This window comes from Suricata suricatta, chromosome X (genome assembly GCF_006229205.1).
Source record: "Suricata suricatta isolate VVHF042 chromosome X, meerkat_22Aug2017_6uvM2_HiC, whole genome shotgun sequence".
NCBI lineage: Eukaryota > Metazoa > Chordata > Mammalia > Carnivora > Herpestidae > Suricata > Suricata suricatta.
The window spans coordinates 44,129,206-44,144,090 of NC_043717.1; the positions used below are offsets into that span (position 1 = coordinate 44,129,206).

Here is a 14,885-nt window from a genome sequence, read left to right on the forward strand (position 1 = left end):
ATGGAACCTGCTTGGGATTCACTCTCCCTCTACCCCTCCCTCATATTCATTCTTTTTTTCTTTCTTTCTTTCCTCCTTTCTTCCTTTCTTTCTTTCTTTCTTTCTTTCTTTCTTTCTTTCTTTCTTTCTTTTCTTTCTTTCTTTCTTTCTTTCTTTCTTTCTTTCTTTCTTTCTCTCTCTCTCTCTCTCTCTCTCTCTCTCTCTCTCTCTCTCTCAAAAAAAAAAAGAAATTAGGAGTCATTAGCATCTGGTGATTTGGTTAATGCCTGATTCCCATTTCTAGGGCTAGGCTCAAGTAAAGACCAATTGTTGGATACTGGGAAATAATTCATGAAGCAGACAATGTCTGATGAGAAACTGCAGAAAGACTGGTGGTGGAACTCCAGTAACTGACAAGTCTAAAGTCATAGGTTGGGCTGAAGTTTGTCCATCTGTTCCAAAGGTCAGCTGCAGTTCCTGGTTCTGGTGCAAGGAAAATTAAAATTATAAACACAAATACCATGCCCATTTTAATGGGACAATCCCAGACAAAATGAGAGATAAAATAATGCTATGTTCTAAACAGTTCAGCAAGGTAGCAAAAAGGTGCTGGGTATTGTATTAGTACTATAAAAATCCTTAATACCATGAGTAAATGCTAACTGAATACACTAAGGGATTGAAACCAGTCCCAATAATATACTGCTCATGGCTTCTTATTTATTGCACTTGCTACATAACTCATTAAAGACCTAGCAGAGATTCAGAGTAACTGAATCTAACACCTTCACACACTAGACACTAGAAGTTCCAAGGAAAAGCTCAAAAGGATTTCAAAATCATAGCTAAAATGAACATAGAAACCCTCCAAAGAGAAGAGAGAGAGTTGGCTGAATATTTATTCAGGTTGGATAGGTTGGATGCAATAATTCCTAAAATTTGAACCACCACATTAGGGGAAAAAAGACAAATCTTGAGGCTCTACCAACAAATATAAACAGTAAGTTGTCTCTAGCTGGAGGAATAACAGGTGATTTTCACAGTCTTCTTTATAACTTCATAGGTTTTATTTTTAAATAGGTAAATAGCACTCATATACTAATTTTTGAAACTAAAAAATTTTTGGAACACATTTTAAAATACACATATCTGCATATTTATGTGGCTGAACCTAAGTTAATTTAAGAATCCATTCAACACACTTGGCATGGAAGTCTTAGAAAGAGACAGATCAAACCATAAGAGCTCAATTATGAATATGTACCATGTTACCTATAAACACCAGGCACTGTCAACTCTATCAGATTAAATTTACCCCTAGCAGGTTTTAAATACATCAAGCATGTGTCAAGTATGTGTATGCTTTCTCCTATAAGACTATGAACTCCTTGAGGGTGTGTACCATATTTTATCTTAAATACATAGAAATGGTAGTTATTGAAAACTGTTTGAGTAACTGTAACTTACTATATATATCAATCTCTTAAATTTTTTTAATGTTTATTTATTATTGAGACAGAAACACAGCATGAGTGGGGGAAGACCGGAGAAAGAGGGAGACACAGAGTCCGAAGCAAGCTCCAGGCTCTGAGCTCAGCACAGAGCCCAACGTGATGCTCGAACCCACGAACCATGAGATCATGACCTGAGCTGAAGTCACTCAACGGACTGAGCCACCCAGGTGCTCCTATCAATCCCTTAAAAAAAAACCAGATGGACCAGCTGCTAACTGAATCATATACAGAGAATGCCTAGGAGCTCAGACCTCTCATTCCCAAAGAAATAAGACTCACATAAGGGTTGGTTAGATTGAGAAAAGAAAATGCAGTGATGGCAAAGAAAAGCTGAACCATGTGTCCAAAGTTTATAACCTGGGAACCAGAATAGTTGATATTGAACTCTTACAAGCACTGTTTACTCCTTGTCAGAAATGAAAAATGCTGACTTTGAGAGTCAAAAGGACACATTTATTCCTCCTACAGAAATAAACATCAATAAAAAAACCAAGATCTAATAAACTGTCAATATCCAAAATATATAAAGATCTTATACAATAACACCAAAACACAAATAATCCAATTAAAAATGGGCAGAATACATGAACAGACATTTCTCCAAAGACATACTGATGGCCAAAGGGTACATGAAAAGATGATTAACACCACTCATCATCAGGGAAATGCAAATCAAAACCACAATGAGATACCACCTCACACCTGTGAGAATGGCTAAAATCAAAAACACAAGAAACAACAAGTGTTGGCAAGGATGTGGAGAAAAAGGAACCCCCTTGCACTGTTAGTGGGAATGCAAACTGGTGCAGCCGCTCTAAAAAACAATATGGAGCTTCCTCAAAAAATTAAAAACAGAACTAACATATGATCCAGCCATTCCCCTACTATTTCAAAAAACACGAATTCAAAAGATATATGCACTCCGATGTTTATAGCAACACTAATTACAATAACCAAATTATGGAAGCAACCCAAATATCCATCAATAGATGAATGGATAAAGGTGTAGTATGCATGTATGTATGTGTGTATATATGTGCATATACATATATACATGCTTATACACATACATAGATACACAATGGGATATTATTTGGCCATAATAAAAAATGAAATCTTGCTGTTAACAACAACATGGATGGATCTAGAGGGTATAATACTAAGTGATATAAGTCAATCAGAGAAAGACAATACCATATGATTTCACTCATATGTGGAATTTAAGAAACAACATAAATAAACAAAGAAAAAAAGAGACAAGCTGAGAAAACAGACTCTTAACTACAGATAACAAACCCTTCTGGTTACCAGAAGGCAGGTGGGGGTGGTGGGGGATGGCTCAAATAAGTGAAGGGTATTAAGGAGTACTTGTCATGAAGAGCACAGGGTGATGCATGGAAATGTAGGATCACTATATTGTACACCTGAAACTAATATTACACTGTATGTTTAACTATATTGGAATTATAATTTTTCAAAAACTCAAGAATTTAGATGAAAATGCCAAAGATTTTAAGTCTATAGAATATTATTTCTAATTAACTACAAAAGACAACCCTCCACATTCAACCAGGCTAGAAAAGTCCAATACAAAGAACAAGCCACCAACACCAAGAGCAAGAGATCAGAGTTCTAAATAAATCTGTTTATCCATATATGGTGTCCTCAGTTTCTTTTCCAATTATACAAGCAGTGTCTCAAGATTCTAGTTTCACAATGTTAGGCACATCCTCAAGAATAAACAACTTTTAACTTTCAGTGAGTTTTATATAAACTATAATGAATTTATGAAAGAGAGACTTTGCATGTGAGAAAATATAGGCAGTATTATATACATTTAACAGAATACAGAACCTCTAAAATATACCTTACCTTTACCTGTGAGACCTTCTGGGGTTGTGAGACAAGTGGAGGTCCAAGGACATGTACAGGCAAAACAGTGGACTGACCTTGAACCAAAGGCAAAATGTGGGGCTGAGTCAGCTTTGGCTGCTGTTGCAACTGTTAAATAAGAAAAAAATATGTTAAACTCTCCCATTTACAGTAAATATATGATTATATATTTAAAAATATAACAGTTCACCTTACCCCTAAAATCTGCTGGTAATGTCCTACTTGCTGCTGAGATGGATAAATCATCCCTGGAACATTTATTTCAGCCCGTGGGATGTTGGAAACCACTTGAGAGCCCATCTTCTGGTCTGAGGAATAGGCCACACTGGGATGACTTGAAGTATCTGAGTATATAGCAGATCCAGCTTCTGCCTCAGACAAATTGTCACCTATGACAAAGAAAATAAGCAATAGGTAGAAGAAAAAACGTGAAGCATAGGGTCGAAATGACATGGGAAATAAGTGTTTTATATTTTCTTTTACTCTAACAACCCGAGACAACTTGAAATAAAATATGTACACTACACAATTAACCCAAGACCATATGTAAACTCTCCATGTTGACACTGTGGTATAACTAAAATTTGCTTGGTAAAGCAAACCTAAAAACAAAGAATTTCAGTGAAATCTAAGTGTCATATTCTCATTCTCCTAGAACCTGGCTAGAAAATAATACTATCTTTATAGAACAATTGGTTATTAGTATAAAAATACTGAAAAAAAGAAAATATCGTGTCCCTCTAGAGAAGAGAATGCATTATAGCAGAAAAATAGAGGAATCAATGATAATTTTATACCTGAGTCAAAAACACAAAGGATCTTAAAGTCTAGAAAATTCCTCCTTGAAGAATAAAATTTCCCTTTAGTTCCAAATTTTCTTTATTTAAGGATTTACATTAGACCTTTAAAAATGGTAAAAAAAAAAATTATAACCCTTATTCAATTAGCACTTTGGACAAGTCATGTAACAAAACAGTTTCTTAATCTTAAAATAAGATAACTAGCTGGCTTGTCTATTTAAGGGAGTTTGTAAAAGAACTGACAAAATGATGGATGACAGAATGCTTTGAAAAGCACAAAAGTACTATTTCAAAATAAAGGAATACAATTACACATTTGTTTGTTTTTGTAAATTATGACTGTTACCTGTAACAGAGGAGCAGTGGTGCTGTGGTTTTCTTTGTAGAAGCTGTTGTCCAACATGTTGATCAACTTCAGTTTCTTCACATTCAGCGCCGGTGTGCTGAGCAGGAGCAGGGGACAAAGCTGTATTCTGGTGCTGAGGGAGTACATTCCCCACAGATTTGCACTGGGAATCCCTGCGTTCTTCCAAAGAGCCAGCTGGTTTCTTCTCCCTTGTCTTCTTTATCAGGGTAACCCGGTCTCTAATGGACTTAGCAACAGCTTTGGAATCACTCTCATGGAAGAATCCTGACTTGACCTACAAATAAGACATAATAAGCAAACTACATCTTTTAACATTTAAGATTTTAACTTTTTTTGTACTTGCAGTTATTTTGGGCCCCCAAATTGCAAATGCCTTTAAAATGTTGGTAATTTGTTTACATGTTCTTTCTTTTTTTTTTCCAATTCAATATAATTGACAGTTTCAGGTGTATATTATAGTAATTCACTAATTTTTTATACAAATTTTATTTATGTTGAAAGGTAGACAGGGAGAGAGAGTGCATGTGAGCAGAGGAAGGGCAGAGAGAGGGAGAATCCCAAGCAGGCTCCATACTCACTGTCAGTACAGAGCCTGACGTAGGGCTTGAACTCACAAACCCGTGAGATCATAACCTGAGCCAAAACCAAGAGTGAGATGCTTCACTGACTGAGCCACCCAGTACCCCTCAAAAGTTTTGATGTACATCTATGTTCTTTCTTTTTAACGTTTATTTATTTTTGAGAGAGAGAAAGAGTGAGTGAGCACACATGAGCGGGGAGAGGGGCAGAGAGAGAGGGAGACACAGTATCAGAAGCAGGCACCAGGCTATCAGCACAGAGCCCAATGTGGGGTTTGAACTCACAAACTGCGAGATCATGACCTGAGCTGAAGTCAGACACTCAACCAACTACCAGACAGGTGCCCCTTCTATATTCTTTCTTAATCAGACATACATAAATGCAGAGCCTTTCTTTATTCAACATAAGAAAAACAATACCACTATCAAGCACTGTTAAAAGAATTCTGGCTTTAACCAAAACAAACAAGTAAGTTGATGTTTCAGTAAATGCAGTCTTATTACAGTTAATTTATGACTGTCATTAAGGTTTGTGAAAGATTAAAAGGTTTCTTCATTCAACATTAAGTGCCTACAATTTGCCCAGTACTGGACTCCAGAGACATATAAAGTTATTACATTGTTCCTTTGCCCTGTATGAGCACACAATCTGGTGGTAAGATGGTACAAATTTAACTAAAAATAAGGCAGAAATGAGCTGCTATAAAAGCCCTAAAAAGAAAAGATGAGAAAGTATCACAGAGGAAGGTATACTGACTTGAATTAAAACAAACAAAGAAAGGAACTTGCTGGCTATTAAGGGAGGTAGGGATGGAGTTTAGAGATCCACACTCCAGGCAAAGGGAAATCTGCTCACAGCAAAGTACTATATCTTACCAGGTACCAGAAGAGTGAGAGAAGTTAAGGACTTGCTGCCTGAGAAGAGCAGGGCTAAGGAGCAGAAAGATGACTTGAGGAGGTGGCATGCCATATCATCCTCAGTGCCTACAATTTGTTTTCTAAAGTATGCCTCGGGGGTCTGCATACTCAGGAAAATTTTGTGGTAGTTGAAAGACGATTAAAACGTTAGATGGAATCCATATATTTAATTTCACTCCCTCCAAAAGCTCTAAAAAAATCCCCATACTACATGGATTTTTAAGTTGTAAACCCACAAGTACACGTAGAATAAGAGAAAGACAATTATAACAACATTTTGGACATTTCAGAATGTGGAAAACAGATTAAGTGACCTAGTGAACTAGGGAAAGCTAAGAATCATTATCATTTATACTGAAAACTATTCACAAGGCACAGCAACTGACAATACCTGTTCTGGCAATGGTGTGAGAACCACTTATATTTGGATCCCTATGTCCCTTCCTCCATCCCATACCTTTGGGTGATTGCTTCTCCCTCACCCAAGAAGCCCGGAGTTTTGTTCACTAGAGAGGGTAAAAGAGAAGATCTCTGGATTATGAAATACCAGGCACAGTTGATGGTAAGGCTACCATGCAGAAAACAAGATTAAATGACAATATGCACACTGAATGCCATGTGTAGACCTTTCCCCTACTTGGCTACCAAAATACCAGTAACCAGCCCCCTACCCTTCCTGAAGAACATTGAAAGATGATTCCCTGGGAAATCTGACCAATCCAAGAAGACAGACCTACAGATACTAATGTCAGAGATTCCTTAAATTAAAGACCCACCCAGATATCCTACAGTAGAGGTCAATGATAACAAGTCTGATACAAGCTATTACATCATCCAATGGGCTTATAAATTTCTGTGGTAGGAATAGAGGCTCCTCAAAAAACTATCGATAGAACTCCCCTATGACCCAGCAATAGCTAGGGATTTACCCAAAGGATACAGACGGGCTGATGTATAGGAGCACATGTACCCCAATGTTCATAGCGGCACTGTCAACAATAGCCAAATCATGGAAAGAGCCTCAATGTCCATCACCTGATGAATGGATGAAGAAGATATGGAATATATATACAATGGAGTACTACATGGCAATGAGGAAGAATGAAATATGGCCATTTGTAGCAAAATGGATGGACCTCAAAGGTGTCATGCTAAGCGAAATAAGCCAGGCAGAGAAGGATAGATACCGTATGTTTGCACTCATAGGTCTAATAGGAGAAACCTAACAGAGGGCCATAGGGAGACGAAGGAGGAAAGAGAACTGGGGAGAGTGAGGGACACAAATCATGAAAGACTACTGAATACTGAAAATGAACCATGGACTGAAGGGGGAGGTGGAAAGACGGGGGTGATGGTCATGGTGGGGGGCACTTGTGGGGAGAAGCACTGGGTGTTATATGGAAACCAATTTGAAAATAAACTATAAAAAATAAAAAATAAAAAATAAATTTCTGTGGTAGGCAAAATTATGGCCCCTCAAAGACATCCATCCTAATCCTCAAACCTATGAATATGATGAGAGATCACTCCCACTATTTGCTATGAACAGGTGACCTTAAAATACGGAGATTATCTGGGTGAGCCTTTTACCAGCTGGTGACTAAGGATTCAACATGTCATTGCTGACGGAAGATGGAGTGGGGATACATGAGGGGACTGAAAAGCAGCCTCTAGGAGTACAGAAAGTGATCACCAGTGAGCAGCAGCCAGCAAGGAAACTGTAATAACTATATGGAATTGAATTCTGCCAACAACTCAAAAGCAGATACACCCCATAGCCTCCAGATAAGAGCCCAGGCCACCAATATATTGATTTCAGCCTGTGAGATCCTAAGCAGAGAATCCAGTGAAGCCTATTAGAACTTTTGACTTTCAGAACTGAATTAATAAATAGGTGCTGCTTTAAGCCACTAAATTTCTAGTAATTTGTTACACAGCAACAGAAAACAAATATAGTCTCCTATAGTCTTAGTCATGAGTTGCTACTCAAGAACTACCAGAAACATTAGAAAAGCCTCTAACAAGAAGACAGCATAAAACAAACAAAGGTAAAACAGCAATTTGAAGAAGAGACTATACAGGGAGAAAAAAAATGTCAGAAATCCTCTTTTTACAAATATTACAGAGAAGTGCAATAATATGGCCTCCACAAAACAAAGAACAAGATGATTACTCTAAGGAAGGAACAGACCAAAAATGAAAAGGAATTCTTAATAAACCATCACAACAGAAAAACCATGATAACAGAAATGAAACACTCAATGGGTTAGAAAATAAACTTGGTAATATCTGGCAGAAAGGAGAATAAAAAGACAATGAAGATGGAAAATAGAAAAGAAAGAATAATAGAGAATTAGTCCAAGAGGTCCAATATCCAAATGATAACAGTTCCAGAAAGAAAACAATGGGGAAGAAATCAGTAAAATACTTCAAAAAATTTCCCAGAAACTAAAGGATATGAGTTGACAGATCAAAAGGGTACACTGAGAATCCAACAAAGTTGATGAAAATAGACCAAAATCAAGACCTATCACTGTGAAGTTTTAGAATACTAAAAAGGAAATAGATGACATTACAAACTTCCAAACAGCAAAAAATGGATCACATGCAAAAGATTCCAAAAATAGAACAATAGAAAATACTGTATTTCTCAGTATCAATACTGAAAGTTAGAAAAGCATAAAACAATGAGTCTAAAAGTTTTTCATGGAACCTAAAGTGCCACAGCAAGCCAAACAATCATTTACATACGAATATAGAATACAAATATTTTCATACATGATAGTCTCAAAGAATTAACTTCTCATACCCTTTCTTTAAGAAGCAGGCAGAGAAAGTGTGCCACTAAAACAATAGGGTAAGCCAAGAAAAAGAAAGACATGAGACTTAGGAAACGTGAAGCCCAACAGAGGAGAAGAAAAGTCAACATAGTAAAGATAATTATCAGGGTAAGAGTTGTACACGAGATGTCCAAGGCAATCACTCCAGATCAGAACAGTATGACTATAAAAACAGACACGTCAAAATTATCATCTTCAAGAATCCCACGTCAATGTTCCATCCCTATTTTTTTAATTAAATAGTTTATTACCAAGTTGGTTTCCATATAACACCCAGCACCCATCCCAAGTGCCTATCTCCATGAACATCTGCACCTTTCCCCTTCCCCCATCCCTCTTCAGCCCTCAGTTTTTGTCAGTATTCAGGAGTCTCCCATGATTTGCCTCACTCCCTCTCCCTAACTCTCCCACTACCCTTTCCCTTTCTCATGGTCTCCTCCTAGGTTTCTCCTCTTAGACCTATGAGTAAAAAAATATAGTATCTGTCGTTCCCTGCCTGACTTATTTCACTTAGCAGGACTCCCTCTAGGTCCACATTGCTACAAATGGACAGATTTCATTCTTTCTCATTGCCAGGTAGTAATTTATTGTATACATATGACACATCTTCTTGATCCATTCATCAGGTGATGGACATTTAGGCTCTTTCCATGATTTGGCTATTGTTGAAAGTGCTGCTATGAACATTGGGGTTCATGTGTCCCTATGCATCAGCACTTCTGCATCCCATGGGAAGATCCCCAGCATCCCATGGGAAGATCCCCAGCACTGCTATTGCTGGGTCATAGGGGAGTTCTATTGATACTTTTTTGAGGAGCTGACACACTGTTTTCCAGAGTGACTGTATCAGTTTACATTCCCATCAACAGTGCAGAAGGGTGCCCATTTCTCCACATCCTCGCCAGCAACTACAGTCTCTTGATTTATTCATTTTAGCCACTCTGACCGATGTGAGGTGGTATCTCTATGTGGCTTTGATTTGTATTTCCCTGATGATAAGTGACACTGAACATCGTTTCATGTGCCTGCTAGCCATCTGGATGTCCTCCCAAAAGAAGTGACTATTCATGTCTTCTGCCCAATTCGTCACTGGATTATTCGTTTTTCGGGTGTGGAGTTTGGTGAGTTCCTTGTAGATTTTTGGATAGTAGCCCTTTATCCAATATGCCATTTGCCACTATCTTTTCCCATTCTGTCAGTTGCCCATTACTTTTCTTGATAGTTTCCTTTGTCGTACAGAAGCTTTTTATCTTGACGAGGTCCCAATAGTTCATTTTTGTTCTTGATTCCCTTGCCTTTGAGGATGTGACAAGTAGGAAATTGCTGCGACTGAGGTCAAGGAGGCTGTTTCTTCCTTTTTCCTCTACGGTTTTGATGGTTTCCTGTCTCAGATTCAGGTCCTTCATCCACTTTAGGATTTTCTTGTGAATGGTCTAGTCTCATTCTTCTCCATGTTGCTCTCCAGCTCTCCCTACACCACGTGCTAAAGAGGCTGTCTTTTTTCCATTGGATACTCTTTCCTGCTTTGTCAAAGATTAATTGGCCATACACTTGTGGGTGCAGTTCTGGGCTGTCTATTCTATTCCATTGGTCTATGTGTCTATTTTTCTGCCAATACCATATTGTCTTCATGATAACACCTTTGTAGTAGAGGCTAAAGTCTAGGGTTGTGATGCCTCCTGTTTTGCTTTTCTTCTTCAATATTACTTTGGCTATTCAGGGTTCTCTTGTGATTCCATATGAATTTTATGATACTTTCTTCCAGGTTTGAGAAGAATGCTGGTGCAACTTTGAAAGGGATTGCAATAAATGCGTAAATTGCATTGGGTAATCATGACATTTTAACCATGTTTATTATTCTGATTGATGAGCATGGAATATCTTATGATTTCTTTGTGTCTTCTTCAATTTCTTTCATAAGCTCTCCATAGTTTTCATCATACAGGTCTTTTACATCATTGGTTAGGTTTATTCATAGGTATTTTATGGTTTTCCGTGCAATTGTGAGTGGAATCAGTACTTGATTTCTCTTCCCCATGCTTCATTATTGGTGTATAGAAATGCAACCGATTTCTGTACATTGATTTTGTACCCTACGACCTTACTGAATTCATAGATGAGTTCTAGAAGTCTTCTGGGGGAGTCGACTGGGTATTCCATGTAGAGTATCATGTCATCTGTGAAAAGTGAAAGTTTGACTTCTTCGTTGCCGATTCTGATGCCTTTTATTTCCTTTTGTTGTCTGATTGCTGATGCTAGGACTTCCAGCATGATGTTAAACAACAGTGGTGAGAGTGGACGTCCTTGTCATGTCCCTGATTTCAGGGGGAAAGCTCTCAGTTTTTCCCCATTGAGGAGGATATTAGCTGTTGACTTTTGATGAATGCCTTTTATGATGTTTAAATAAGTTCCTTCTATCCTGACATTCTCAAGGGTTTTCATTAAGAAAGGATGCTGTATTTTGTCAAACACTTTTTTGCATGAATCGACAGGATCATATGTTTTTTTTCTTTTGTTAACATGACGTATCACATTGATAGATTTGCAAATACTGAAAAATCCCTGTAACCCAGGAATGAATCCCACTTGATCATGGTGGATAATTTTTTTTATATACTGTTGAATTCAATTTGCTAGTATCTTGTTGAGTATTTTTGCATCCATCTTCATTAAGGATATTGGCCTATAGTTCTCGTTTTTTTATTGGGTCTCTGTCTGGTTTGGGAATCAAAGTGATGCTGGCTTCGTAGAATGAGTTCGGAAGTTTTCCTTTTATTTCTATTTTTTGGAAAAGCTTGAGAAGGATGGGTATTAACTCTGCTTTAAATGTCTGGTAGAATTCCCCTGGGAAGCCATCCAGACCTGGGCTCTTATTCCTTGGGCGATTTTTTTTAATGTTTTATTTATTTTTGATACAGGGAGAGACAGAGCATGAGAGGGGGAGGGGCAGAGAGAGAAGGAGACACAGAACCGGTAGCAGGCTCCAGGGTCTGAGTTGGATGTCAGCACAGAGCCTGATGTGGGGCTCGAACCCACGAACGTGAGATCTGACCTGAGCCGAAGTCGGAGGCTTAACTGACTGAGCCACCCAGGCGCCCCTCCTTGGGCGATTTTTGATAACTGATTCGATTTCTTCATTGGTTATCGGTCTCTTCATACAGTCTATCTCTTCTCATTTGAATTTACATAGTGCATGACTGTTTAAGAATGTGTCCATTTCATCTAGATTATCTAATTTGTTGGCATATAATTTTTCATAGTAATATCTGATGATGCTTGTATTTCTGAGGGATCAGTCATAATGGATCCATTTTCATTCGTTATTTTGTCTATTGGGGTGTTCTCTCTTTTCTTTCTGAGGAGCCCGGCAAAAGGTTTATCAATTTTGTTTATTTTTTTCAAGGAACTAACACTTGGTTTCAATGATCTGTTCAATTGGGTTTTTTTTTTTTGGATTCAATATTGTTTATTTCTGCCCTGATCTTTATTATTTCTCTACTTCTGCTGGGTTTGGGATGCTCTTGTGGCTCCCATTCTAGTTTCCTTAGGTGCTCTGTTAGATTTTGAATTTGTGCTTTTTCTAGTTCATTGAAATAGGCCTGGAATGCAATATACTTACCTCTTAGAACTGCCTTTGCTGCGTCTCAGACAGTTTGGATTGTTGTATTTTTGTTTTCATTTGTTTCCATATATTTTTTTACTTCTGTAATTGCCTGATTGGCCCAATCATTCTTCAATAGGGTGGTTTTTAATTTCCACATTTTTGAGGTTTTCCAGACTTTTTCCTGTGGTTGATTTCATGTTTCATAGCATTGTGATCTGAAACTGTGCATGGAATGATCTCAATGAGTTTGTATTAATGGAGGGCTGCTTTATGACCCCATATGTGATCAATCTTGGAGAATATCCCATGCGCACTCAAGAAGAAAGTGAATTCCCTAGCTTCAGGATGCAGAGTTCTAAATATATCTATTAATTCCATCTGATCCAGTGTGCCATTCGGGTCCATTGTTTCTTTAGTGATTTTCTGTCTGGTTCACCTATCCATTGTTGTAAGTGCAGTATTAAAGTCCCCTGCAATTAGCACATTCTTATCAATAAGTTTGTTTCTGTTTGTGATTAGTTGTTTTATGTATTTGGGTGCTTCCGAATTCGGCGCATAGATGCTTATAATTGGTAGCTCTTTCTGATGTAGAGACCCTGTAATTATTATATATGCTGTCCTTCTTCATCTTTTGTTACTGCCTTTCCTTTAAAGTCCAGTTTATCCAATGTAAGTATGGCTACTCTGGCTTTCATTTGATGTCCAATCGCATGATAGATATTTCTCCATCACCTCACTTTCAATCTGAAGGTGTCTTCAGGTCTAAGGTGAGTCTCTTGTAGACAGCAAATTGGTGGAGGTTTGTTTTTTATCCATTCTGCTACCCTGCGTTGTTAGATTGGAGCATTTACATTCAGTCCATTTACATTCACTGTTATTACTGAAAAATGTGGGTTTAGAGTCATTGTGTTCTCTGTAGAGTTCATGTTTGTAATGCTGTCTGTGGTATCTTACATTTCTCTCAGAGTCCCTCTTAGGATTTCTTGTAGAGCTGGTTTTGTGGTGAGGAATTCATTAAATTTTTGTTTATTTGGGAAAAACTTTATGTCTCCTATTTTGAATTACACGCTCGCTGGATAAAGAAATCTTGGTTGCATATTTTTCCTGTACATCAGGAAAAGATTTCCTACCATTCCTTTCTGGCCTGCCCAGTTTCAATAGATAGCTCTGTAACCACTCTGATAGGTTTCCCTTTTTATGTTAGGGCCATTTTATCCCTAGCTGCTTTTAGAATTCTCTCTTTATCCCTATATTTTGCCAGTTTCACTATGATATGGCATGCTGACGGTCGGTTCAACTTATGTCTTAGGGGAGTTCTCTGTGTCTCTTGAATTTCAATGTCTTTTTCTTTTCCCAGATTAGAGAAGTTTTCAGCTATAATTTGATCCAGCACCCCTTCAGGTCCTTTTTTTCTCTTTTTTCCTCTTCAGGAACTCCTATGCTATGGATATTGTTCCATTTAATTGTATCAGTGAGGTCTCAATTCTCCTTTTGTGCTCCTTTATCATTTTCTCTCTCTTTTTCTCAGCTTCCTCTTTTGCTGTAACTGTGTCTTCTAATTCACCTATTCTCCTCTGTCCTTCTTCATCTGTGCGTTGGCCGCCTCCATTTTATTATTCACCTCATTTATAACCTTTTGAAGATCTCTAGTCATTGTTTCAATCGCTTCTCTGATGACTTCCATGCTTTTTTCAAGCCCAGCGATTAATTTTATGACAATTGTTCTAAATTCTTGTTCAGTTATGTTGCTTGCGTCTGTTCTGAGCAGCCCTGTAGCTGTGATTTCTTCCTGGAATTTCCTTAGAGGAGAGTTCTTTTGTTTTGTCATTTTGGCTAGCTTTCTGTCTCTTGTCAGTTTTAAAAGCTAGTTTTGCACTGTGTGCCTGTTAGTATTGTTCTTTTATTTTTTTATTAATAAAATTCATTTATTTATTCATTCATTTAACAAATTATTACTGAAATCCCTCCACATGCCAAAGACCATTATGTGTATTAAAGATAATGGAGCAAATAAAATAGTAAAATAGTTATGATGTAAAGTCAGTGTGTTAGTAGGATTGGTTCCTTCTGGAGGCTCCAGAGGACATATTTCCTTGCCTTTTCCAGCTTCCAGAGGCCACTCATGTTCTTTGGCTCTTGATTCTTTCTTCCGTCTTCAAAACCAGTAGTGTATGGCTGTGTAAGCTATTCATTTCTTCTTGAGAAAGTTGCAGTAGTTTGGGTCTTTTAATAAATTTGCTCATATCATCTTAGTTGTTGAACTTCTTAGCATGCTTTCTGTTAGGTTTATTTCTTTATTTTCTTTTGATCTTTCTGGACAGATGTTTATAATCGATTTTCATTATTTCTTTTCTTCCTCTTATTTGGCTTTAATTTGTTCTTTTTCTAGTGG

At 37.6% G+C, this 14,885-nt stretch overlaps 1 protein-coding gene across 1 annotated transcript in view; it reads right to left on the bottom strand.

Moving 5' to 3' along the window:
* The window catches only part of WNK3 (WNK lysine deficient protein kinase 3), a 175,942-nt gene that overhangs the window by 124,296 nt on the left and 36,761 nt on the right, over positions 1-14,885 (bottom strand). The window contains exons 7-9 of the mRNA XM_029930827.1: positions 4,533-4,827; positions 3,582-3,775; positions 3,366-3,494 (exon numbers count right to left, since the gene is read on the bottom strand). Coding sequence (XP_029786687.1) covers positions 3,366-3,494; positions 3,582-3,775; positions 4,533-4,827 — 618 coding nt within the window. The remainder of the gene's footprint in view (positions 1-3,365; positions 3,495-3,581; positions 3,776-4,532; positions 4,828-14,885) is intronic.